At 43.1% G+C, this 24,151-nt stretch overlaps 2 protein-coding genes across 3 annotated transcripts in view; one reads left to right on the forward strand and one right to left on the reverse strand.

The window, feature by feature from the left end:
* The window catches only part of SLC5A1 (solute carrier family 5 member 1), a 113,301-nt gene that overhangs the window by 10,353 nt on the left and 78,797 nt on the right, over positions 1-24,151 (forward strand). The gene's annotated exons all lie outside the window — the stretch shown is intronic.
* Positions 15,899-16,125, reverse strand: LOC119244198 (negative regulator of P-body association-like). The gene has a single exon (XM_037509859.2). It carries the CDS (start codon positions 16,123-16,125, stop codon positions 15,916-15,918), a length of 210 nt encoding a protein of 69 aa, XP_037365756.1. The 3' UTR covers positions 15,899-15,915.

A 24,151-nucleotide genomic window follows, 5' to 3' on the forward strand; every position in this document is an offset into this window, starting at 1 on the left:
GTAGTAGGAGACAAGTTGGAAGGACTGAGGTTTCATAGGGAATTAATGGCAGGTCTCCCAAGACTAGGTTAGCATCACCTGAGTCTTTAAAGTGGGCTGGTTTCAGAGGCTTTTTGCCAAGTGATGGGTAGGCTGAAAGTTTGAAGCCTGCCTTGTAAATGTTGCTGTGTATATATTGATAGTTATTTATTGTTTCTGAGTGTGGAAACTGGCTTGGCTCCTGCAAGTAACTGAGATAAGCAGTTCCCTATGTCCAGGGATTTCAGGGGTGACCAGAAGGCTCTCCATGTGCCTGCCTGGCTAACTGAGATAAACTTCCAGTAGTAGAGCTTCATGCCCACAATGCTAGGCTTTGATCTTTTTTGAAAATGATTTTCTTTGGGAGGAGGACTATACATAGTAGGCTGTGCATCAGTTGCCAATAGCTCAGTGCAAATGGAACAAGCAGATCCTTTCCTGAGAGCCAGAAATGATAGGGAAAGAAAAGAATGAAGGTACACTCCAGAAAGATAAGGGCGGCTTGGGAGACCCAGGCTATACATCTGGTCCAGAGTTTTAGAATCAGGTAAATATTTTTCAATTATTAAAAAATCTGTATCCTCTCATCACAGAAGAATCATAAGTAAATTACACCTTTCCACTCTCATCATTGATATCTAGGGATATGTCCTTCTAGTTCCTTCTTTAAGCATATTGTGTGTATATAGAACTGTGTATAATGTATGTGTGAGTGTATATAAGTGGCCATTATTTATAGATATACTACAAGCATATGCGTCTGTAATGAAAGTAGTATGTAATCTTTTCTCTGAATGAACAATCCGATTTATTTGTGTTCCATACCTCTCTGTGGCAATGTGACAGTTGGATCTCTGTAAAGGAATTTGTTTTCTTCTTTTTGTTTTTTCATTATAATTATCCACTTAAAAATATTTGATATGTTTTAATTCATCTTTTGGTTATATGTGGAATATGAAAAACCAAACCAAACAAAGGGTCAAACCAACCCTTGAAAGCTGACTCTAGATCTATGGCTTTGGAGGGGGGTTGGGATGAGAATGGGGGGATGGGGTGGTGAGCCCAGTGGACTGTGGTGAAAGACTGGGTGCTTGGGTGTTGGGACTACACTGAGGGGGGCATCCTATACTATCAAAGCTCTGGCAAGGATGTGGAACCATGGCACTTCAGTAACAATAAATAAAATAACAAGAAGACAGAAAATGTAATCTTGACTTCACTCTTGCTGCAGGACATCTCTAAGCCGTTTCCCCTGTGCTTACTTGTCATGCTAATTTGTTCTCACACGCTGTCCTCGTCACTTTTCAATACCCTCTAGGGCAGGGGTTGGCAAACTGTTTCTGTAAAGGGTCAGAGAATGAATATCTTGTTTTGTGGGCCATCTGGTCTCTGTCACAGCAACTCAACTTGGCCATTGAAGCACTATAACAGTCACAGACAGTATGTAAATGATGGATGTGGCTGTGATCCAATAACACTATATTTAGACACTGAATTTCACATACTTTCCACATCACAAAATATTCTTCTGTTAATTTTCAACCACTTAAAAATATAAAAATCATTCTTAACTTGTGGGTCATACCAAAATAGGTGGTGGACTGGGTTTAGCCCATGGGCCTCTGGAGCAGTGGGATGTAATAAGACTTTCTGGTCTGATGGGAGTATCCCATATTTTAAAAATACCATAGCATGAGCCACATGTGGCTATTGAACACATGGAATGTGGCCAGTGTACCTGAGGAACTGAGTTTTCAGGATCACGTCAAGTAACTTAAACAGTGGCCCATGAATCATGTACTGGAGAGGGTATTATTTTTTAAGACTGCTATAGCAAGTTTGCACACAGAGCATGGTTTAAAACAGCAGGGCTTAATTTTCTTATAGTTCTAGGGGTTAGAAGTTTGAAATCAGGGTGTTAGAAGGCACATCCTGCTTTTGAAGGCTCCAAGAAAGAATCCTTCCTTATGTCTCTTGACATCATTCTTTTTTTTTTTTTTTAAAGATTTATTTATTTATTTATTTATTTATACAAGCACCGGGGTACAGTCAGAAGTGCGGGAGGGTGAGAGAATTCACCAGAGCCAGAGCGGGGAGCAGAGCAGGCAGAAGGACCGAAGTACACTGCTGAGGGGAGCAGCGGGCGGCAGGAGAGGTCTGCGCGCCATGTGGGACCCTCCACCAGTGACCGGGGAGCAGCCGGGGATTGAACCGGCGCCGCAGAGGCTGTGGGCAGCTTCGCAACCCAGCGCTCAACCGCTGCACCACCGGGGAGGCCCCTTGACATCATTCTAATCTCTGCCTCTTCTGTCATATGACAGTATGTCTTTGTTTCTGCTTCTCTGTTTATAGGGCCACTGGTCATTGGATTTAGGATCTATTCTAACCTCATTTTAACTAATCTGTGAAGAATCTTTCTAATAAGGCCATGTTTTGAGGTTTCAGTGGTCATGAAGTTTTGGGGGACACTAATCAGCCCAGTATAAATAGAGTAGCTCCAAAGCAGTGGTTCTCAAAAGTAGAATACATCAGAATCAGCTGGAGGCTTGCTGCAATATAGATAGCTGGGCCCTATCCCTAGAGTTTCTTATTGGTAGGTCTGACCTGGCTAATGAGTCCCAGGTGATACTGACTCTGCCAGTCTAAGCACCACACTTTGAGAACCATTGCTCTAGAGGGCTTCTGTTAGTTCATTATGGGCTGCCATACAAAGTGCCACAAATGGGTAGTTTATTTTATTTTTTAAAGATTTATTTATGCATATAAGAACCGGGGTGTAAGCCAGAGGTGTGTGTGGGTTGAGAGGATTCACCAATGAGAGTGGGGAGCAGAACAGGCAGATCTACTGAAATACACTGCTGAGGGGAGCAGTGGGTGAGGCAGGAGAGATCTGCTGCACATGTGTGTTGTTCCCTGGCTGGCTGGGGATTGAATTCGTGCTGCAGTGGCTGGTGATAGCTTGATAGCATTGTCGTTAACCCTGCGCCACCAGGGAGGCCCCAACACAAATGGGTAGTTGTAGGGTCAGGAACGGACACAGTGCAGGTTTTCTGATCCCAAGCAGACCGGGTAAAGGAGGAGTCAGAGTCCTCAGTGTTTTTTTTGCAGGACTTTTATTGTGATTACCAGGTACACAGCAGGCAGGGGTGCTGGGTGGCCGGGAGGCTGGCAGGCCTCCCAGCCCCCAGCAAGTCTTCACTCTATCTGGGCTCTCTGGCGTTCTCTGCTTCTCTCTCGGCTTCTGCTACTTCTCTCTCGGCTTCTGCTACTTCTCTCTCGGCTTCTTGGCTTCTGCTGCTACGGGCGTCCCCATGACACCGCCCTTAAAAAGCACAGTCTTAGCCCAAGTGAATCCCATCTACCTAGGCCCACACCCTACTCCAGGTGCCCGCCATCAGGCATGCATTCAGGACCACAAGGATCCATCATCTATCCTGATGGCGGGAGGGCAGAAAAGCCTGACATTTTCTTTACCCTACAGTAGTTTAAAAACCCGAAGTTAAAAATCTTAACAGTTCTGGAAAGCTAGAAATTTGAAATCAAGATGTCAGTCACTCCACCTGTACAAAGAAGAAACAATGTCTTCCAAAGTCTGCAAAGGAAGGATCTATTTTAGGCTTCTCCCTTTGGCTTGAAGATAACCAGCTTCAGGTCTGTATGTGCGTCCCAAACTTTCCCCTTTTATGAGTATACCAGTCCTATCAGATTAGGGCCTAGCCTAAGGATCTCAGTGTAACTTGATTAACTGTGAGAGCCTACCTCCAAATAAGGTGAATTCTGAGTTACTGGAGGCTAGGATTTTAATATATGAATTTTGGGGGACACAACCCATATCTAAGCTTGTCTGTGCAGCCAGCATCCTGAGCTAATGGGTTCCTTTTTAGAGGCACAAGAAGACTTTGTCTTTGAACTGTGGATGGAAACTGGCTGAGGTGGGCACTTCCAAGAGTCTGAGGCAGGAGTCTTGGCTTTCAGTTCTGTTTTCTTGACACCTGACTAGGGACCTTGGACACATCACTTGTCGCTAGACCTTGGTGTCTCTTGTCTTTGGTTAGTTCTGACAATTTATGATTGCCAGATGGCAAGACAAGGTTAGTTTTGGTTAATTCTCAGCCTCATAATGTCTTATAGATCTTTGATTTGTGCTGAGACCAAGACTGGGAATTTGGTTCTTGAGGGACTCACTGATTTGATTTTTTTTCTATGCTCTGCCAAGTTTTCTTTATTTCATTCATTCAACACTTAGTGAACATCTATTGTGTGCTAGGCATTGTGCTCAGTGGGCCCTTTTGAACTTAGGGGATAAACACAGAGCCAAATAATCAGAAGCACTTGATGTGTTGTAGCTGTGTCAACTTGTTACCTGTTGTAGACAACATGTACAAGGAAACTGGGAGAGTAAAGTGGTTGATTTGGCCCAGGGGTGTAAGGGAAGGCTTTAGTGAGGAGATGAGCTGTATCTTAAAGGTTGAGTAGTAGTTCTACAGAAAAGGAATTCTAATTGGAGGGAACAACTTGTACTGTCCTTGTCCATGAAAGTACTTTGATATGGCTGATACTCTGAGATATGTGGATTACTAGTGGAAGTAAGGCTGGGAATGTGACTTCCCATGTCTCTATGCAGGATATTATTTGCCAGATCAATGAGTTTAGACTTCATCCTGAAATGCAAAAGGAACCTTGATGATTTTTACACTGAGGAAGTTATTTGTTCACATAAGAGTTGCTTAATGAATGTCTGTTGAATGAATAAGTGGATGGTAGCTAAAGTCAAGGAATGAAGCAGGGAAAGCAGGTGTATTAATTTTTTTTTTTAAGATTTATTTATTTACTTATACAAGCACTGGGTACAGTCAGAAGCGCAGGAGGGTGAGAGAATTCACCAGAGCCAGAGCGGGGAGCAGAGCAGGCAGAAGGACCGAAGTACACTGCTGAGAGGAGCAGTGGGCGGCAGGAGAGGTCTGCGTGCCATGTGGGACCATCGCCAGGGATCGAACCGGCGCTGCAGAGGCTGTGGGCAGCTTGGCAACCCAGCGCTCAACTGCTGCGCCACCAGGGAGAACTGCATGTGTATTAATATTAAAGGGATTTGGGGGGAATCTGAGGGCAGAACATTTCCCTCCACAGTTGGAAGGGAGGCACTAGAATCCTTTCTATGTTATTATATGTGTTGATAACAGTAATATTAAAATAACAATTTGAGTCAGAGTACCTGGTTCAAATTTCCTCCTTACTAGCTATGTGAACTTGGGCAAGTACTTCAGTCTCTTCATCTGCAAAATTGGGACAATAATGGCATTTATCATTCTGGGTTACTCTCAAGATTAAATGAAATGATGCTTGGTAGACAAGCATGGAATGACACTCTATGGGAGATGGGGTGCGGGGAGGGGAGGGATTGGGGTCAAAATAAGGGGGTTGCAATTGTATGGGGAATATAAAAATAAAAAATATATAAAAAAATAAAGAGCATATACACAAGAGCTGGGGTGTAGGCCAGAGGTACGGGAGGGTGAGAGGATTCACCAGAGACAGAGTAGGGAGCAGAACAGGCGGATATACTGAAATACACTGCTGAGGGGAGCAACGGGCGAGACAGGAGAGGTCTGCTGAGCCATGTATGTTAGCTCCCTGTCCAGGGATCGAACTGATGTGGCAGTGCCTGGTGATAGCTTGGTTGTGCTGAGACTTTAACCCCTGCGCCACCAGGGAGGCCCTCAATATAAGTTGTTAATTGTATTTCCTAATAACCGTGAGATAGGAATTTTATCTTTTAAAATTTATGTTTCATCATTGAGCAAACAGTTCCTTAGAAATAGGAACTGAGTCACACATCTCCCTGGGAGGTAGAAGCAGTGGGAGGTAAGCCCAAGTTTGTCTGACTGAAATGCCTGTGCCCCCATGTCACTGTACTATGCTGCAACCTCTCTGCAGGGTGATCCTGCAGTCCTGGCTTGGTCAAGGGAGCTGGCCATAGAGTCAGATCAAAACCCCGGGGTCCTGCCTCCTGCACTTTAGGCTTCTTCTGCCTGCAGAGAACCTCTTAGGAAGGGCAGTAGATAGGGTCTACTGAGACAAGGGGCACCTCAACATCAGTCTTCCTACTTCTGACTAGGAAGACTGGGCAGGGGACCGAGGAGACTAACTATGTGGCATTTATAGCCTAGTGACCCACACCAACCTATAAACCAGAATGTTGATAGCCAGTCAACACATTTCTTTCCAATATCTAGAATCCTTGGGTAATATAACACTTCAGTTGAAGCACGATATTCCCCTTTGCCCAATCAATCTTTATCTTGCCACTCACAAACCTTGGTCAATGATAAGTAAAAAGAAATGACTTTTGAACTGGTTCATTGACAACAGAGTCTTCAGAGGAAACAGTGTTTGAGATATACACAGATAAACACACACACACTGTTTAGCTGCAAACACACAAACATATAGCTCCCCAAGGTACCAGGGCATGAGTGTCCAACCCAACCCACATACTTCTGGGAGGACAAACTTGCAAGGTATATTCTGCATGCCTCAAATATATATCCAATGTATACATATAGCAACACACACACACACACACACACACACACGTACATCTTCAGATGACTTAGATTTGGAAGGACAGAGACTAAGTAAAAAAAATAGTAAGGGTATTAATTTCTGTTCATTGATTGCTCACTGAGTGATGGGTATTGTGTTATGCACGTTACATATTCTATCTCACTTAACTGTTATAACAGCTGTATCAGACAAATATTAGCATTCCTTTGTCCCTTGTTTTTTATGGGGAGACTGAGGCTTGCATGCCCTTGGGATTTGTATACATGTCAAAGTTTGGAAGATTGCCTGAGGTTACACAACTAGTAAATCACAAAAGCAAACAAAAAATTGAACACAGCTGTGTTCTGAGTTTAAAACCTTTGTTTTTGACCACTAAGATATTATATGCCTGTATTTCTATGACAGCCTTATTACATAACTGGCACATAATAGGTGCTCAATAATATTTGTAAAATCAGCATATGAGTGGATGCTTAATAAGTAATTATTGAGTGAATTAATCTAAGGGTCCTTCAATAATGCTATCTAATTCAATTTTATTCTATTCTCTGGCCCTGAAAAAAATTGAAGCTTTAAAACCCAGCTTACACAATTTCTTTGACTCAGTACTATGAGCTGGTCAAGCCTCTGGTATATTTATTTATATAAGAACTGGGGTACAGGCCAGAGGCACGGGAGGGTGAGAGAATTCACCAGAGATAGAGTGGGGAGCAGAATAGGCAGATGACCAAAAACACTGCTGAGTGGAGCAGCAGGCAAGACAGGAGAGGTCTGCCGTCCCATGTGGGTATCTCCCTGGCCAGCTAGGAATCAAACCCACACTGCAGAGGCTGCTGACAGCTCCACATTGCTGTGCGCAACCCGCTGCGGGGAGGCCCTTATTATTTTTTAAAGATTTATTTATGCATACAAGAACTGGGGTACAGGCCAGAGGTGCGGGGGCTGAGAGGATTCACCAGAGGCAGAGTGGGGAACAGAACAGGCAGACTAATTGAAATACGCTGCTGAGGGGAGCAGTGGGCAAGACAGGAGAGGTCTGCTGCACCATGTCGGTAGCTCACTGGCTGGCTGGGAGTTGAAGTTGTGCTGCAGAGGCTGTGGATAGCTTCACAGTGCTGTACTTAACCCCTTGTGCCACCATGGAGGCCCCTCCCTAGGATATTTTAAACAATGCCTTTCAGTGATATATAGGTTGGGAAAAGCAACTAACAACTCTAGAATCATCAGATCTCTTGTTCATCCAGGAGTCGACAGAAATGCCTCACACATGTATATTCTTAAAAATTTTGGGACCTTTCAAATCCAAAGTCTGTGTGTGTGTGTGTGTGTGTGTGTGTGGTGGTAGGTTCAGAAGGCATAATTATCCTCATTTTGGGCCTCCCTGGTGGCGCAGCGGTTGAGCGCTGGGTTGCGAAGCTGCTCATAGCTTCTGCAGCGCTGGTTTCATCCCTGGCCGCTGAGTGAGGGTCCAACATGGCGCGCAGACCTCTCCTGCCGCCCGCTGCTCCCCTCAGCAGTGTACTTCGTCAGTCTGCCTGCTCTGCTCTGCTCTCTGCTCTCTGCTCTGCCTCTGGTGAATTCTCTCACCCTCCCGCGCTTCTGACTGTACCCAGTGCTTGTATACATAAATAAATAAATCTTTAAAAAAAATTATCCTCATTTTATAATGAGAAAAACTTAGACTCAGTGAAGTCAAAGCTACATAGAGATCTAACTTAGGGTATGTGTATTGTTATGCCTTTCTCTCATATCTGAGACAGATGTCAATCATTAATGGCCTTTCAACTGAGCTCAAATGCTTATTCCAAATCCTACTTAACACAATGTTCTAATTAGTGCCCACTGATTAGTGGAAATTGACACGAGATGAAGATTTGCCATCTGTGCCTGGTGATCCCTGCATCTGCTATCAGGCAATTTTATAGAAAAAAAGGTTAATTAATGAATTTTTTTTTTTATTTATACAAGAGCTGGGGTACAGGCCAGAGGCACGGGAGGGTGAGAGGATTCACCAGAGACAGAGTAGGGAACAGAACAGACAGACAGACCTAAAGCACTGCTGAGGGGAGCAGCAGGAGAGTTAAGAGAGTTCTGCTGCTCCATGTGGGAACCTCTCTGGTTGCCCGGGCCAGGAATCAAACTCGCACTGCTGAGGCTGCAGCCAGCTTCACAGTGCTGTGCTCAACCTGCTGCGCCACCTGGGAGGCCCAGGTAAATTAATTTATTTTGCAAGAAAGTCTGAGGCTCATAGATAAGCAATACCAGCTCACTCAGCACCTGGAACATCAGTGGTGGTAGACTACTCTTCCTCCCCGCCACGGAATTTACCTTTCAGGCTTGCTTCTAATTTTGGCTTTCCTGATCTTGCTTAAAGTATGTTAGAAAGAAGGGAGACCTATAGTACTTCAAGGGAGACCCAGAACAGGGTTTCCTGTTGTTTACTCAAGTTCTTGGCTTTGGCTGATTGCAGCTCCCATTGACTGCTTCCAGAACCACACATTGCACAGTGCTACCACAAAGGCCTGAGTGGAGAATCATCTCAGTGCAATGCTGGGTCTCACCACGGGGTGGTGCTGTAGTTTCCCTCGCTTACCGTTTGTAGCAATGAAAAATGTTTAAATTTGCAGCTACTCAACAAATAGAACTGTGACACGCATGGCTTCACTACATATTTATTTAAAAAACTTTACGTACAGGGGCCTCTCTGGTGGCAGAAGGGGTTAAGTCTCAGCACTATGAAGCTATTGGCAGCCACTGCAGCACAAGTTTGATCCCCAGCCAGGGAGCTAACCCACATGGCGCAGCAGACCTCTCCTGTCTTGCCTGTTGCTCCCCTCAGCAGTGTATTTCAGTAGATCCACCTGTTCTGCTCCCCACTATGTCTCTGGTGAATCCTCTCACCACCCCACACCTCTGGTCTACACCCCAGCTCTTGTACACAAAAATGAATAAATCTTTAATAACAACAACAAAAAATCACATAAATAAAAATTTATTTCAATTGTTTATCCATATGAAAAATGGATAAAGACTCCTCCTATACCCAGCACAGCAAGAAAAAAAAAAAAGAACTTTTTCAGTAAGAAGGCACAATATATACAAGGGAGTAGGGATCTCCAGGAACTGTCACACAAAAATAGTGGGAAAATTGCAACACCTAACTGCCTATTAGAAATACACTGCTAGGGGCCTCCCAGGTGGCGCAGCGGTTGAGCGCTGTGTTGCGAAGAAATACACTGCAGTTCATGCATGGACCCAACAAGTTTCAAAATGAGAAGAGAAAATATCATTAACTAATTTAAAGAAAAATCACTACTATCCATCTTATGTATTGTTGTTGAAAGACAACGTGCAGAATTACCTCATCTCAATATTCATTTCTGAAGTAGAATCCACAGGCCAGTGCTGAACTTTAGGAAAGAGGTGAAGGAAACACTATATATTTACAACTTTTATAATAACTCTTTCCTACTGGAAGTTTTCTAGACATTATAGCTGGATTCATTTCCAGCAAGCTTTCTTATGTTACTTACATTTCTATTTCTTTTTGGTGGGAGTTTTTACATTTAAGAGTGTGGGAAATTGTATTCTTTCCCATGCTATTCACATTCCAGAGATTTAATTTAGTGAGTCATTTTATACCTTCATAAAGTACTGGGAACACAGAGGGTTTTCCCACATTCTTCCCATTTACATAGCTTCTCACCAGTGTGTTCTCACACATCTCCTGATGTTTGTTGACAACTGAAGTTTTTCCCACATTCCTTGCATTCCTAGGTTTTCTTCCCAGTGGGAGTGAGTTCTTTTTTGTCTTCCAAGATCATTGGACAACTGAATGCTTTACTACATTTGTAACATTCATTTTCTCCCCAGTGTGATTTCTTTCATGTGTTTGGAAACTAGGTGAGAACTGATGAGAGTTTGACCACATTGTTTAGGGTTTTTCTCCTGTGTGAATTCTATTGTTTGTGTCAAGTTTGATGATATCTATTGTCTTTTCCACAGTTTTTACATTGACGGGATTTCTCTTCAGTGTGGGCTCTTTCACGTTTTTTAAAAAAGACTTTATTTATTTATACAAGCACTGGGGTACAGGCCAGAGGTGCGGGAGTGTGAGAGAATCCATCAGAGACAGAGCAGGGAGCAGAACAGGCAGAACAACCGAAAACACTGTTGAGGAGAGCAGTGGGCAAGACAGGAGAGGTCTGCCACGCCATGTGGGAATCTCCCTGGCCGGCCGGTAATTGAACTGGCGCTTCGGAGGCTGCGGACAGCTTCATAGCGCTGCGTGCGCTCAACCGGCTGCATCACCAGGGAGGCCCCCTCTTTCACATTTTCAAAGTGAATTTGGAACAATTGAAAATGGCCCTATGTTCCTTACATTTATAGCTTTTCTTTCTCCTGTGATTTCTCTCAATCATATAATTAATATGAATTTGAACATACACACTGTAACCATCGCCAAAGTCTAGGTAATACACATATAACTTCCAAAAGTCTCTCTCTCTCTCTCCTGTCTCTGTCTCTCTCATACCTCATATGATTTATATGATTATCTCATACAAATAGTAGAATCATACAATATTTGTCTTTATGTGTCTGGGTTATTTCACTTAGCTATGTTTTCAAGGTGCACTTTCTTTGAACTATTAATTTTGACATAATTTAAAACCTACAGAAAATTTACAAGAAAAATCTATAGAATTTTCATATATCCTTCACCAGATTTCCCAAATGTAAATTTTTACACTAGTTTTTAACTTTCTCTCTTTTTCTATATATATGTTTATGTGTGTGTGTGTGTGTGTGTATGTTTATTTTTTGCTGAATTATTTGAGGGTCAGCTGTAGATATGACATCTATGTACCCCTAAATATTTCAGTGTGATTTTCTTTTTCTTTTCCCCCCTCTGCATTAATGACTTTAATAAAGAAAAATATGCTTCCGGTCTGTATAACTGGCTGGTCTAGAGACATTTAAACAAAGCAATTGATATTTAGCCAAGGGTAAGAGTTGCAATGGTAGAGAGAACCTTATCTTCAGTACAGCTCAACGACTCGTTTTTAGACAGATAAGCCTTGTTCTTGTTTCCTTTTAGGAGGGATCTATTCACTGAGATGAGAGGCCAAACTCCATTTTTCAAGAGGTGGTTTCCCTTTGAGCTTCATTTCCTTCTTGTTGTCATCATGCGTCAATCGCATGCCTGGAGAGACTTTGCTTTGCAGGTCTACACCACTCCCAGCCTCAGTGTGATTTTCTAAACACAAGCACATTTTCTTACAAACCCACAACAGATTGGGGGTTACCATCAATACAATATTGTTATCTAATCTACAGGTCTTGTTCAGATTTTGCCAAGTGTCACAATGAAAAGATCATGTACTGCATTCAGTTGTCTTTTCTCTTTAATTTCTTTTCCTCTTGAGCAGTTCCTCTGCCTTCCTTATTATTATGTGACTTGATGATTTTGAAGAATACAGGCCAATTGTTTGAACTGGGAGCATTTAAAAAAATTACACCTGGGGATTCACTCCATGATATTCTTTTTCATTGGTTAGAGGTGAAACCTGCACACTGATGCGTTAAAAACTACAGCAAATATTACAAAAACTTTCCAGTTGATTATAATGAGCAGCCAGGGTTGAGAAACTCCTGGCTTTTGGACTTTCTTTTTTTTCTTTCTTTTTGGGAAGTCTGCTGTCACCTTTATTACTTGGGGGTGACTTAGGAGCTCCTGGTGGGGGGTCCTCTTCCTCTACCAACATCCTGGCTGTGCAGGATGGCTCTGGGTCTGTGGATGGTGGCCTCCTGCCAGCTGGGCGGTACTTGTTCTTGCAGATTGTGTACTGCTGAGGGGGCCCAAGACGTACTTGTCGCTTAGCAGGAGGCCAGCTTCGGTTGGCAGAATCTCCTTTTCGTGAACACCACCACACCTTTGCGGTTGGCTGGCAGCTCTACGCCCACATTTTTGCTGTGAATCAGCTCACTGTAGCTTAAAGAGTTGCCGTGGGCCTTAGATTATTGGCTTCTGGTTTGCTTGTTTCTCTTGACCAGGAAGCTGGAGCAGTTCTGAACCATCAAGGATGGGTGGAGAGGGAAGGGAGAGGGAAAGAGGCCTGGTTTGGGACTTTAGAATAGGAGTGCAGTCCTTGCTGAGTGAGGCTAAATAGACAAAACTTGAAGGAGGGTTGGTTAGGACAAAGGGCCTGACTCAGATATGAATTCAGATAGTCAGTTTTGCTTTTTATTGTCTGTGATTTGGGGCCATCTACTTCATCAACTGTGAAAGCTGGTAATAAAGCTCATAGGATTCTTGTGAAAAGTAAACTAACCAGGGTTTCCCTGGTGGCGCAAGGGGGTAAGATGCAACCAATGAAGGTATCTGCAGCCACTGCAGCCATAGTTAGATCCCTGGCCAGCCAGGTAGCTACCCACATGGCATAGCAGGCCTCTCCTGACTTGCCCTCTGCTCCCCTCAGCAGTGTATTTCAGTCAATCCGCTTGTTCTGTTCTCCACTCTGTCTCTGGTGAATCTTCTCACCCCCCACACCTCTGCCTATACCCCATTCTATGCATAAATAAATCAATCTTTTAAAAAAAGTAAACTAACCAATATATTGAAAAATACCTAGCCCTGTGCCTGGCTGTCATAGCATTAGTGTGGCAATGTGAGAATTGTCATTCATATTATTAAAGGGCAGGGCAGAAGTGAAGTAAAGTTATTAAGGAAGTACAAATGAGTTATGTAAAGTGACATTGCTCCAGAGAGGCTGAGGACGGTATCTAGTTCATCCTTGCCCTTCTCAGTGCTCAAATATGCACAGAGCTGTTCATGGCAGGTTGGGTAGAGGAAGAGGGCTCTACCTCATGAGTATTTCCTAAAATCAAGGGTTATGTCCATTGCTGGTGGCTTCCCTGCCACAGGAAGCTGTCATGGCCCCCAGACACATTTACATATGAATCCCCACAACCTGTAGATGTTATTTAATTTATTATTTTTTAAAGATTTATTTATTTATGCATACAAGAGCTGGGGTGCAGGCCAGAGTTGTGGGGGGTGAGAGGATTCACCAGAGACAGAGTGGGGAGCAGAACAGGCAGATCTACTGAAATACACTGCTGAGGGGAGTAATGGGTGAGCCAGGAGAGGTCTGCTGCCCCATGTGAGTTAGCTCCCTGGCTGGGATCAAACTCATGCTGCAGTGGCTGAGGAGTGATTCATAGTCCTCAGACTCACCCCCTTGTGCCACCAGGGAGGCCCTGTAGATGTTATTTTATACTGGACTTTGCAATGGAATTGAATTAAGATTCTTGGGATGGAGAGATTATTCTAGATTATCCAAGTGGACCCATGTTGTTACAAGGGAGAGACACAGGGAGATTTGATACAAGAGAATACTTCAAAACAGTTGCCTTTGAAGATGGGAAAAGAAGCCTTGAGCAGCAAGGAATATGGTTACAGATACTGGAAGAGGCAAGAAGATTCTCTGGAGGAAGCACAGCTCTGCTGACATCTTGATTTCAGCCCAGTGAAACAGATTCAGTCTTCTTAGTATCTTTGTGTATGTGTGCATACATGCACATGTTGGGGGGTGTTACATGTGCATACAGTAACATGTAAAGCCTGGAAGGAAGCTGTTAGTAGCTCTTATCACTGGATGCTGGAAGACTTCAAAATACTTTCCAATAGTAGTCATGTTCTATACACATAGGAATGCTCAGCTACAGTGAGAAGCCTAACATAGAAAAAGCAGAGATAAACTGCAAAATTAGAATCAGGGAATTCTGATATCTATTAGGTTCCTGGATGAGTCATGCATAAGTCTTGGTCTCTATTGTCCTTTCCACAATTTTGTTGAATATATAAATTTGTTACTCACTTTTTGTTTTCCTGTATGTAAAGTTGAATTTATATAGAGTAATGAAGAGTTAAACTGGGTTTCTGTCACATCAAATTTGTGTCCTATCTATCGATCCATCCATTGATCCATCCATCCATCCATCCATCCATCCATCCATCCATCCATCCATCCACCAACTATCAGTCTATCTTTTTTTTTTAAAGATTTTATTTTTATTTATTTATTTATACAAGCACTGGGTACAGTCAGAAGCGCGGGAGGGTGAGAGAATTCACCAGAGCCAGAGCGGGGAGCAGAGCAGGCAGAAGGACCGAAGTACACTGCTGAGGGGAGCAGCGGGCGGCAGGAGAGGTCTGCGCGCCATGTGGGACCCTCCTCTGGTGGCCGGGGAGCAGCCGGGGATCGAACCGGTGCTGCAGAGGCTGCGGGCAGGTTCGTAACCCAGCGCTCAACCGCTGTGCCACCGGGGAGGCCCAGTCTATCTATCTTAAAGAAAACTTTATCAGAGAGGCTCTGGAGCTTTAGTTCAAACCTCTGAACCTGGCTTAGAGCTAGAGGGAAAGCTGAGGCTGAGCTCCTAGTGCTGTGAGAGAATTCACAGTGATGTCCATTCCAACTCTTAACTTCTAGGTTTTTTTCCCTGGGCGTGAGGCCACAGGAAGCACACTGCACCCCTCTTCCTCCTGTCTGCCTCAGAGCTCCCTGAGGCTGGGGATGGTGGTGGTCTGTATATTGTTTCAAACCACCAAGTTTGTGTAATTTTTTACAGCAGGCATAGCAAACCAATACACCTGCCTTTCCCCACCCCCAACCTTCTACCTTCTTGGAGTAACTGGATGTTCAATATGTTGCTCATGCCTTTGTCAATCACAATGTGGGCAGTGTTTGAGACCTGGTTTAGCAGCATCTCTCTTAGGATTATATGCAAAACAGTACACAATTAAAGAAATGGAAAGAGTAAACCAGATCAGTTGGATTATATGATGCAAATAATCCAGATGGATGTTTTCATCATGTGCAATGATTTATTTTTTTATTTTTATTTTTTTAACAGCAATGAGAGAAAAAATTTATTGGGACTTTAATGGATTTATAGGATTTCAAAGTTATACAACAAGGACTGGGTGTCATGAAAAGAAAGCACTGTTTGACTGCTGAAGAACCATTTCAAAGACAGCATTTGATTTGATGAGTTCACAATGATCCAGGCCATGGCTTTCAATATTAGAGGTCTACAGCCTGATCTTGGTCATATTCCAGAATTCATCCAAATTTAAGAGTTGAACTTATGCTGATTATATCATAAGACTTAAAAATCACAACTTCCAGGTGCCAGGCATCAGAAGCAGCAGGGTGGAATTGTCAGCAGTTTTCATTGTCTTCTCTGGATGAACTATTTTATGAATGCACCAAGGAAATGGAGTCATACTGTTATCTTTCAAAAGCTGATTTGGGTTGGGAGAAGTATATTCTACCACTTCTCCGGAGGAGGAAGATGCAATTTCAGGCTGGGTGATGCAGGAGGAAGTGCTAAGGGGAGAGTGTTACTACCTCTGTTGGGGGTTCCTTCAGGATAATCCCACCGTGGAGCTAAGAGGCAGCACTTTTTGGGAGGCTTAACTTCTTGAGTGTTTCCAAGTGGGAGCATGGATCTCCCAGAGGGACAAGGTTGGTCCCCCATAAGGATTATAGGAACCGGGCATCTGCTCTCTCTGGTGAGCCTTGGCGAGGCCAAGAGACCTGAGATGGCAGCTCAAGTGCAATGATTTATTTTTAAACCGAGCAACTAATTTAATATTAACTTGAACTATAGTTCATAATACTGTGTTATGCACTCGAATGATGATAAGAAAGTAGATCTTAAATGTTTTCACTACACAAAAAGTTAATTATGTGAGGTGATGGAGGACAGCTATTAAATCAATATATGCACCTCAAACTCAATGTTTAAACACAGTGTTATCACAATTATATTTTAATAAAACTGGAAAAAACACAGAATTAATATATTTTATAAAAATCAGTACTTTTTTAAAAAAAGATTTATTTATTCATACACACAAGAACTGGGGTACAGGCCAGAGTTGTGGGGGGTGAGAGGATTCACCAGAGACAGAGTGGGGAACAGAACTGGCAGATCAACTGAAATACACTGCTGAGGGGAGCAGCAGACGAGACAGGAGAGGTCTGCTGAGCCATGTGGGTAGCTCCCTGGCCAGTGGCTGTGGACAGCTTCATACGTTGCATCTTAACCCTTTGAGCCACCAGGGAGGCCCAGAAATCAGTACTTTTTACCTTCAAAATGATTGTTTTTAAATGTAATTTTTTCTCACCAGATTAATTAAATTTATATTCACTGAAGTTGCTTAATTTTGCTCTGAATTCAGTGATTGCCCCTGCTTCCCTCTTGCATGTTCTGTGGGTAGAATTGGAGGCCAGGGAGTTCCCTGAAGTCTCTGGGCTCTCCACCCCAGCTGTCCAAAGGAAAATTTCCCAGGAAGAGGGTGTGCAAATGCTTCTAAGATGATTAATGTTTCTTGCTTCAGATAGGTGTGACCTGATGGGTGGTGCCAGTTTCTTAGATCAACCTACTCCTGAATTTAGCAGGTAAAAACATGTCCCTGCCTGAGTCAGGAACACAGGAGTACCATCCAAAGATCCCTGTTCCTTTCTACATCTCCACATCATGAAACTGGGGCCAACTCATGGGTCATCTGAAGACAGTGAGCTTAGAGCAGGGGTGAGACTTAACCAAGGTCACATGTCATGACTGGCAGAGAATCCCAGGGCTCTGTTCTGCACCTAAGATGGCCCTCATCTGGCAAATACTTATTAAACTCTGTTGTGTGCAAGGTGATGTGGACCTCCAACTTGCCTCTGTGCTCTTGTGCTGTACTTTAAAAATTTTTTTTATTTTGGGGGGCACATTTTTATTGTTCTATCTGTGCACATGTTCCACTCACCCTCCATCAAATCACCTGTGCCAATACCCCATATGCTTCCCTCCCATTTCCCCTCTTCTCTCCCCTTTGTTTCCACTGTAACTATTATATTCTTTCACTCAGTTTGAGGTTTATTTCTACTATATTTTGCCTGTGTATACATTTTTGTATTTATATTCCACATATGAGTGAAACCAACTGATATATCTGTCTTTCACTTTATGAATTATTTCACTTAACATAATTACCTTGAGGTCCATCCACTTTGTCCCAAATGCCACTATTTAATCTTTTTCACAGCTGTGTAATATTCCATTGGATATATACTTCACAATTTCTTATTCTATTTGTCTGTTGAAGGGCACTTAGGTTGGTTCTATGACATGGCAATTATGGACAGTGCTGCTATAAACATAGGTATAAATAAATCTTTTCATATTAGAGTTTCATATTATTTGGCTTAATATTTAATAGAGGTATTGCCTCCTTGTGCTGTACTTTCTAGCCATTTTCCCAAGTTTTTTCCTTTCCCTGCATCATTATCACTGGTTTTTCCAGATAATGTTCATATCACTCTTTTAGGGAGCTTTCCCTGAGTCCCTGCCTCCGGGACACTCCTTCCCTCCCCTTCCCCCCCAATTTGGTACTTTTTTTGGAAGCTCTGGAGAACCTTGAGGGGTGTCTTTGTCATTGAAGTTATCACCCTGTGTGATATGGAGGTTAGCTGTTTCCATGTTGTCTGCCTCCCTGTCAATCTCTGAGTCTTCAAAGGTATGGGCTTAGTTTTATTTATCTATGTATCCCCAGCATTCTTCACAGTTGCAGGCCATAGCAGAAACTATGTTTTTTTATTATCAAGTAGTATTGCCTTATTAATTCAACACTGACTATGTGCGATGCATTGGGCTAAGCATATATCATATGTCAATTATCATAATTATTATAATAATATAGTAATATTAATAACAATAATATTAATTATTACAGTAACTTTGGGAATTATTATCACCAAGCTGCAGAGGAAAAAACTGAGGCTCGGAATGGTTAAGTACTTTGTTCTGGGTCACACCACTAGTAAGTAATAGCACTTGGACTCACATTTGGGTCTATTGGACTCAAAACCTTAACAAAATTGTATCACATTTTTATTGAGGTAATTAGTTTACATCACTGCATGTGATTCAGGAGTATAGGTTGATACATCTTCAGATGTGTGTTACCAGACTACCCTCACCTAAGTACCCATGATCTTTCACCATGGTCTGACAGGCCTCATACCTAGTTACTCCTCACTCCAACCTCCCCTTCTGGTAGCCTCAATTTTGCGGTCAGATTTCAAGCATTTGTTTTGGTAAAATTCTGTTAAATTATTAATGAATGAAAGAAAGAATTAGTCAATGAATAAAAGGCAGCAAGCTGGGCCTGTGGGAAACATACAGAAATATTTAAAGGTATTCTTTTGAGGTTTGAATCCTGCAAGTGCTAAGGTAAATCCACCCATCATAAGGTTCAGAGAGAGGGCAATTACTTCTAGTGGGAGTGGAGTATGGGAAGGTTTCATGGGATGAAAACACATGTGAGCCAAGTCTTGGAGGTGAAGGTGAAGGTGACAGGCGGGGCTGAGAGCAAGTCAGTCCTGCAAAGTAGGTGGAGAAATCAGCACTGACCAAACACCACAGCAGAAGGGAAATACTGGGAACAGTAATTAGTTGAAATGGGCTTGAGTTAGGGTCTGTGAGGACAGAAGGGAGAGGGGGATGGAAAGCTGTTAATAAGTTAGCACCAGATGGTGGAAGGCCTTGAATACAGGGGATCTGGGGTTTTCCTTGGGCCATATGGGCAGCTCCTAACAATTTTTACATCAGAGAGTGAGTGACATGGCCCATTGCCCATTATGGATGGGAGGAAGAGGAGACTAGGAGGAGGAAGCCCATGAGATGGTATGGCCTAGGTTGGAAGACTGCCAGGGGATGGGGTAAGGAAAACACTAGAAGGAGTATTTCAAAGGCTGATTCCATGGGGTCCAGAAACTGGCTGGGAGAAGGAGTGGGAGCAAGTGTCATTGAAACAGCATGGGGCAGAAGGCCTGAGTTCTGGTTCCGGCTGAGCTACATGGACTCACTGGGCCTCTCAGTGTCCCATTTGCAAGACTGGAGCAGATTATGCCATCTTGGTTTTTCCAGGATTCACGTTCAAGCTATGTAATGTCCAGGTCTTTGAAAGAAGCTGGATATGGGGCCTCCATGGTGGTGCAGGGGTTAAGTCTCAGCTCTATCAAGCTATCTCCAGCCACTGTGGCCTGACTTCAATTCTGGCCAGAGAGTTGACCCACACGGTGCAGCAGATCTCTCCTGTCTCACCTGCTGCTCCCCCCAGCAGTGTATTTCAGTTGATTGCCTGTTCTTCTCCCCACTCTGTCTCTGGTGAATCCTCTCACCTCAATACCTCTAGCCTACACTCCAGATCTTGTATGCATAAATAAATAAAAATAAAAATCTTAAAAAAAAGGAAGCTGGATATATTGTGACTGATATGGGAGGATGTGGAAATGCACATCAGTTGCCACCCTGGGGGTGCATGGCTGACTTTGGCAACACTTCATTCATCACTGGGCTCCTGGGTGAGGGAGCTTTGCTACCTGTGTGTAATCAGAGAGCTGGATAGCAGTATTAGATCATTGCTCTTTCATAACGTTTACACAGTGAGGTTATGTTGGCATGACTTAGGTTATCACCCAAATTGTGTAGCTTCTGAGAGGGGAGTATGGCTTATTGGCATTTGAAAGTACCAAACACGTTACACGATAAGGCTTAAGTTATGGACTTTGCTAAAGGTCAAAGAGAGAGGCAAGCAGGCGAGTCAAGCTGGGATCCCTGGAATCTCCACTTTGTCCCTCTGCCCCCCAGGTCTTCAGGACTTTGGGCCCCAGTTGGAACCAATTCTAGTACAGCTGGAAAAGTGAGAAGAGGGGGCAGTAGCCTGATGCCTGGATACCTGAAAAAAGGGAGTTCAGTGGCCCAGGAATCCAGTAGATCCTGCTGGAGGTGGGCTGCTGAGAACCCCATGGTTTCACAGAGAAGCTATAGGTCAGACATGCATGGGGAAGGGGTTTGTCAGGGTGACTCAGTGGGTCAGTGATGCAGCAGGAACTGGAAGTCACAGTCTCAGTTCCTTTCCAGGCTTGTTTTTTAATTTTTCTTCCTAGAACACCTTCTCTGGGCATTTCCTCCCTTTACCCCCAGCTTTATTTATAGGTATCATTGACGAAAAAAATGGTATATATTTTAAGTGTACAATGCAGTTATTTGTGGGCACATATTTTAATTAGGAGCAATGCATTCAAATTCTAGTTCCGTCCTTCCTCAGTTACTTAGTCTGTCTCAGTTTCCTGCTTTGGTAGCACCTACACCATAGGGTTGTTGTGAGGATTAAAGGACATGTTTGTAAAGCATTTACTAGTGCTCAATAATTGGTAGCAGGCTACTGCTTAATGATAGCTCTTTAGTTATTATTTTAACAACGGTCCCCCCAGGAACTCTTTGCTGGATCTAACTGAGTGGATATACTGCGATTTTGGATTTTGGTGATAGACTCTGAGGTTTATTCTCCTTGCTATTCCCTTGTCCACTGTATGATACTTTCTTAAACACACGCACACACAGGCATACACACACAATCAGAAATCTCCCCACTCTTTTATGGCCTTAGCAGTCACACCCCTTTTTCCTTTGAGATCTGTTTCTATTCTAAGCACTTTCACACCTTTCACTTTCCTGTGAGTCTCACCTTAAGATGGATAGTGGCTTACATTTGTTACATGGGGAAACTGAGTCCCACAGAGTTGAAGTGAGCAGCACCCCCAAGGTCAAAAAGCAAGTTAGTAGCTGACACAGGACTCGAATCCAGGAAGTTTTTTTTTTTTTTAATAGAGGCATGTTTTTATTTATTTATTTATTTATTTATTTATTTATTTAATTTATACATGCACTGGGTACAGTCAGAAGCGCGGGAGGGTGAGAGGATTCACCAGAGCCAGAGCGGGGAGCAGAGCAGGCAGAAGGACCGAGGTACACTGCTGAGGGGAGCAGCGGGCGGCAGGAGAGGTCTGCGCGCCATGTGGGACCCTCCTCCGGTGGCCGGGGAGCAGCCGGGGATCGAACCGGTGCCGCAGAGGCCGCAGGCAGCTTCGCAACACAGCGCTCAACCACTGCGCCACCGGGGAGGCCCTCGAATCCAGGAATCTTGAGTCCTAGTCCAGTGTTCTTGCCTTTATGCTAAATTTGCAGGAGGATTCCTGCTGCTGGACCAAGTGGCACCCAACGTCTTTTATGACATAGTCCTGAGTCTGTCACTCTGACCTTCCTATTCTCTTCAAGCTCACCCTAGGCCGCTTGGGGACCTTTGCAATTGTGCTTCTCTCTCCCTGAGAGATCCTTCCCCTGACATGACTTATCCTGCTTTCCTTCCCTATCATTCAGGAGGGGCCCTCCTTGCTTCCTGGCCCGTTTCATTTTTTTAATTCTGCTTTTTTTCCCTTCCTTGCACTTATTATTATTGCCTGATATATAATATATACTGTTTTCTTTTTTCATAACTTATCCTCCACGACTAGAATGTGAATGAGTGTGTCTTCTTCACTACCATACCTCTGATGCCTACAGCAGTGTGTGTGGCATTTAGAAAGTGCTCAATAACTATTTATGGAATTATATGAAGAGATAAGAACTCTTCATCCAAACTGGGCTATTCCTGTTTCCCCCATCTTTGCCGATGGAGCTCACTCTACCCATCATGATAGAAAAGTTTTATACATGAAATAGGTATGTTAATTTGCTTCCTCTGGAAAGCTTTACTTGTTCCTCCAGAGATATTAATATAAGTGTGTTAAACTCAAAATAGAAAATCACCTGCTGGGATTGCCTCCTGCCTATAACTGTATTTACATAGGTGTATGCTCATGTACACCTTTGCAGCCTTGGACTCATGAGCCCAAATATCAGGTTACATTTTGTTAATAGCAGAAAAGGAAATCAAAGCCAAAGTGCCGGCAGAGTTATTTTCTGTTCACAGATAACCTCTTAGACATTCCAGCAGTATGAGGAAGTTTAGATGAGAGTCTTGCCTAAATTCACTTTTCTTCTAATTGTAGCTGTAATGCATTATTTTATTTGAAAAAATGAGTAACATATATGGACAAAAAAAAGACCTTGTTTTTAAGTCCAGAAATTGCACTGTTAACATTTGGTGTAGATATACTTTCTGCATTTAAAATCTAGATTGAACTGACTTTTGGTATAATATGGATGGACTATGAGGTGACTTTGCTAAATCAATTAAGATAGAAAGTGAAAGACAATTACTGATGATTTCTTTCAGATATGGAACATAAATATCAAAAAAAGACAAACTGGCAAAACACAACAAAAGTAACTCTTATACTCTGAAAACTATGGTGGTTCCTAGCAGGCAAGAAGGTATAGAGGCAGGAAGGGGACGGTGGATTAACTATAGCCAGCAAGCTGTGACTGTATCTCCCCAGGATCTTTATTTAAAATTTTTTAAAAATTATTTATTTTATTTATTTATGCATATAAGATCTGGGGTGTAGGCCAGAGGTGCAGGGGGTGAGAGGATTCACCAGAGACAGAGTAGGGAGCAGAACAGGCAGATCTACTGAAATACCCTGCTGTGGGGAGCAGCAGGGGAGACAGGAGAGGTGCCTGCACCATGTGGGTCAGATCGCTGGCCGGGGATTGACTTCGTGCTGCAGAAATATCTTCATAGTTCTGAGACTCAACCCCTTGTGCCACCAGGGAGGCCTGACCTTAATTTTATAACTGAACATTTGTATCTTTTGACCAACTTCATGACCATTTCGCCCACCCTCCACTCCACACCTTTGAAAACCGCCAATCTGTTCTCTATGCTATGAGTTTATAGGGGGAATAAACCAATAACAAATAGCACCAGGACAGTCCCCTGTCCTCCCATGCACAGACAGGGATCTCTTTTCTGGAGTCTTATCAGGGCTGGACACCTTTGGCAGCCTGAATATTGTTGGGAACTTGGGTTGTAGCTACATGCTTGGCCTGGGTTTAAGCCTTGGTCTTTGGCCAGGACAACCTGAGACCCTGGGAGAGGTGGTCATGAGCATGTTTCCCAAGCTTGTGGTGATTCTATCTATTGTGATATCAGCTGGTATTTATCTTTCTCTGACTTATTTCACTTACATAACGTCCATGATGTCGCACATGGCAGAATTTTCATCTTTTTATGACTAAATAACATTTCAGTGTGCGTGTGTGTGTGTGTGCATGTGTACACCACATTTTCATTGTCTGTTCATTCATTGATGGACACTTGGGTTATACAAGTCATGTCTTGGCTGTTATAAGTCATGCTGCAATGCACATGGGGGTGCAGATAGCTTCCTTGAGTTAGTGATTTCACTTTTTTGGAACAAATACCCAGAAGTGGAATTGCTGGGTCATATGTAGTTTTTAAAAAAGTTTTTAGGCAATCTGTGCTGTTTTCTGTAGTGACGGCACCAGTTCACATTCCACCAAGAGTTCCCTTTACTCAACATTTTTACCAACACTTGTTATTTCTTGTCTGATGATCTTCATTCTAACAGCTGAGAGTGATATCTCACTGTGATTTCAATTTGCTTTTCCCTTACAATTAGAGATGTTGAACGTTTTTTCAGGTACCTGTTGTCCATTTGTATGTCTTCTTTGGAAAAATGTCTATTCAGATCTTCTGCTT

Source organism: Talpa occidentalis, unplaced genomic scaffold (assembly GCF_014898055.3).
Source record: "Talpa occidentalis isolate TD23 unplaced genomic scaffold, MPIMG_talOcc4v2.1 talOcc4.14, whole genome shotgun sequence".
NCBI classification, from domain to species: domain Eukaryota; kingdom Metazoa; phylum Chordata; class Mammalia; order Eulipotyphla; family Talpidae; genus Talpa; species Talpa occidentalis.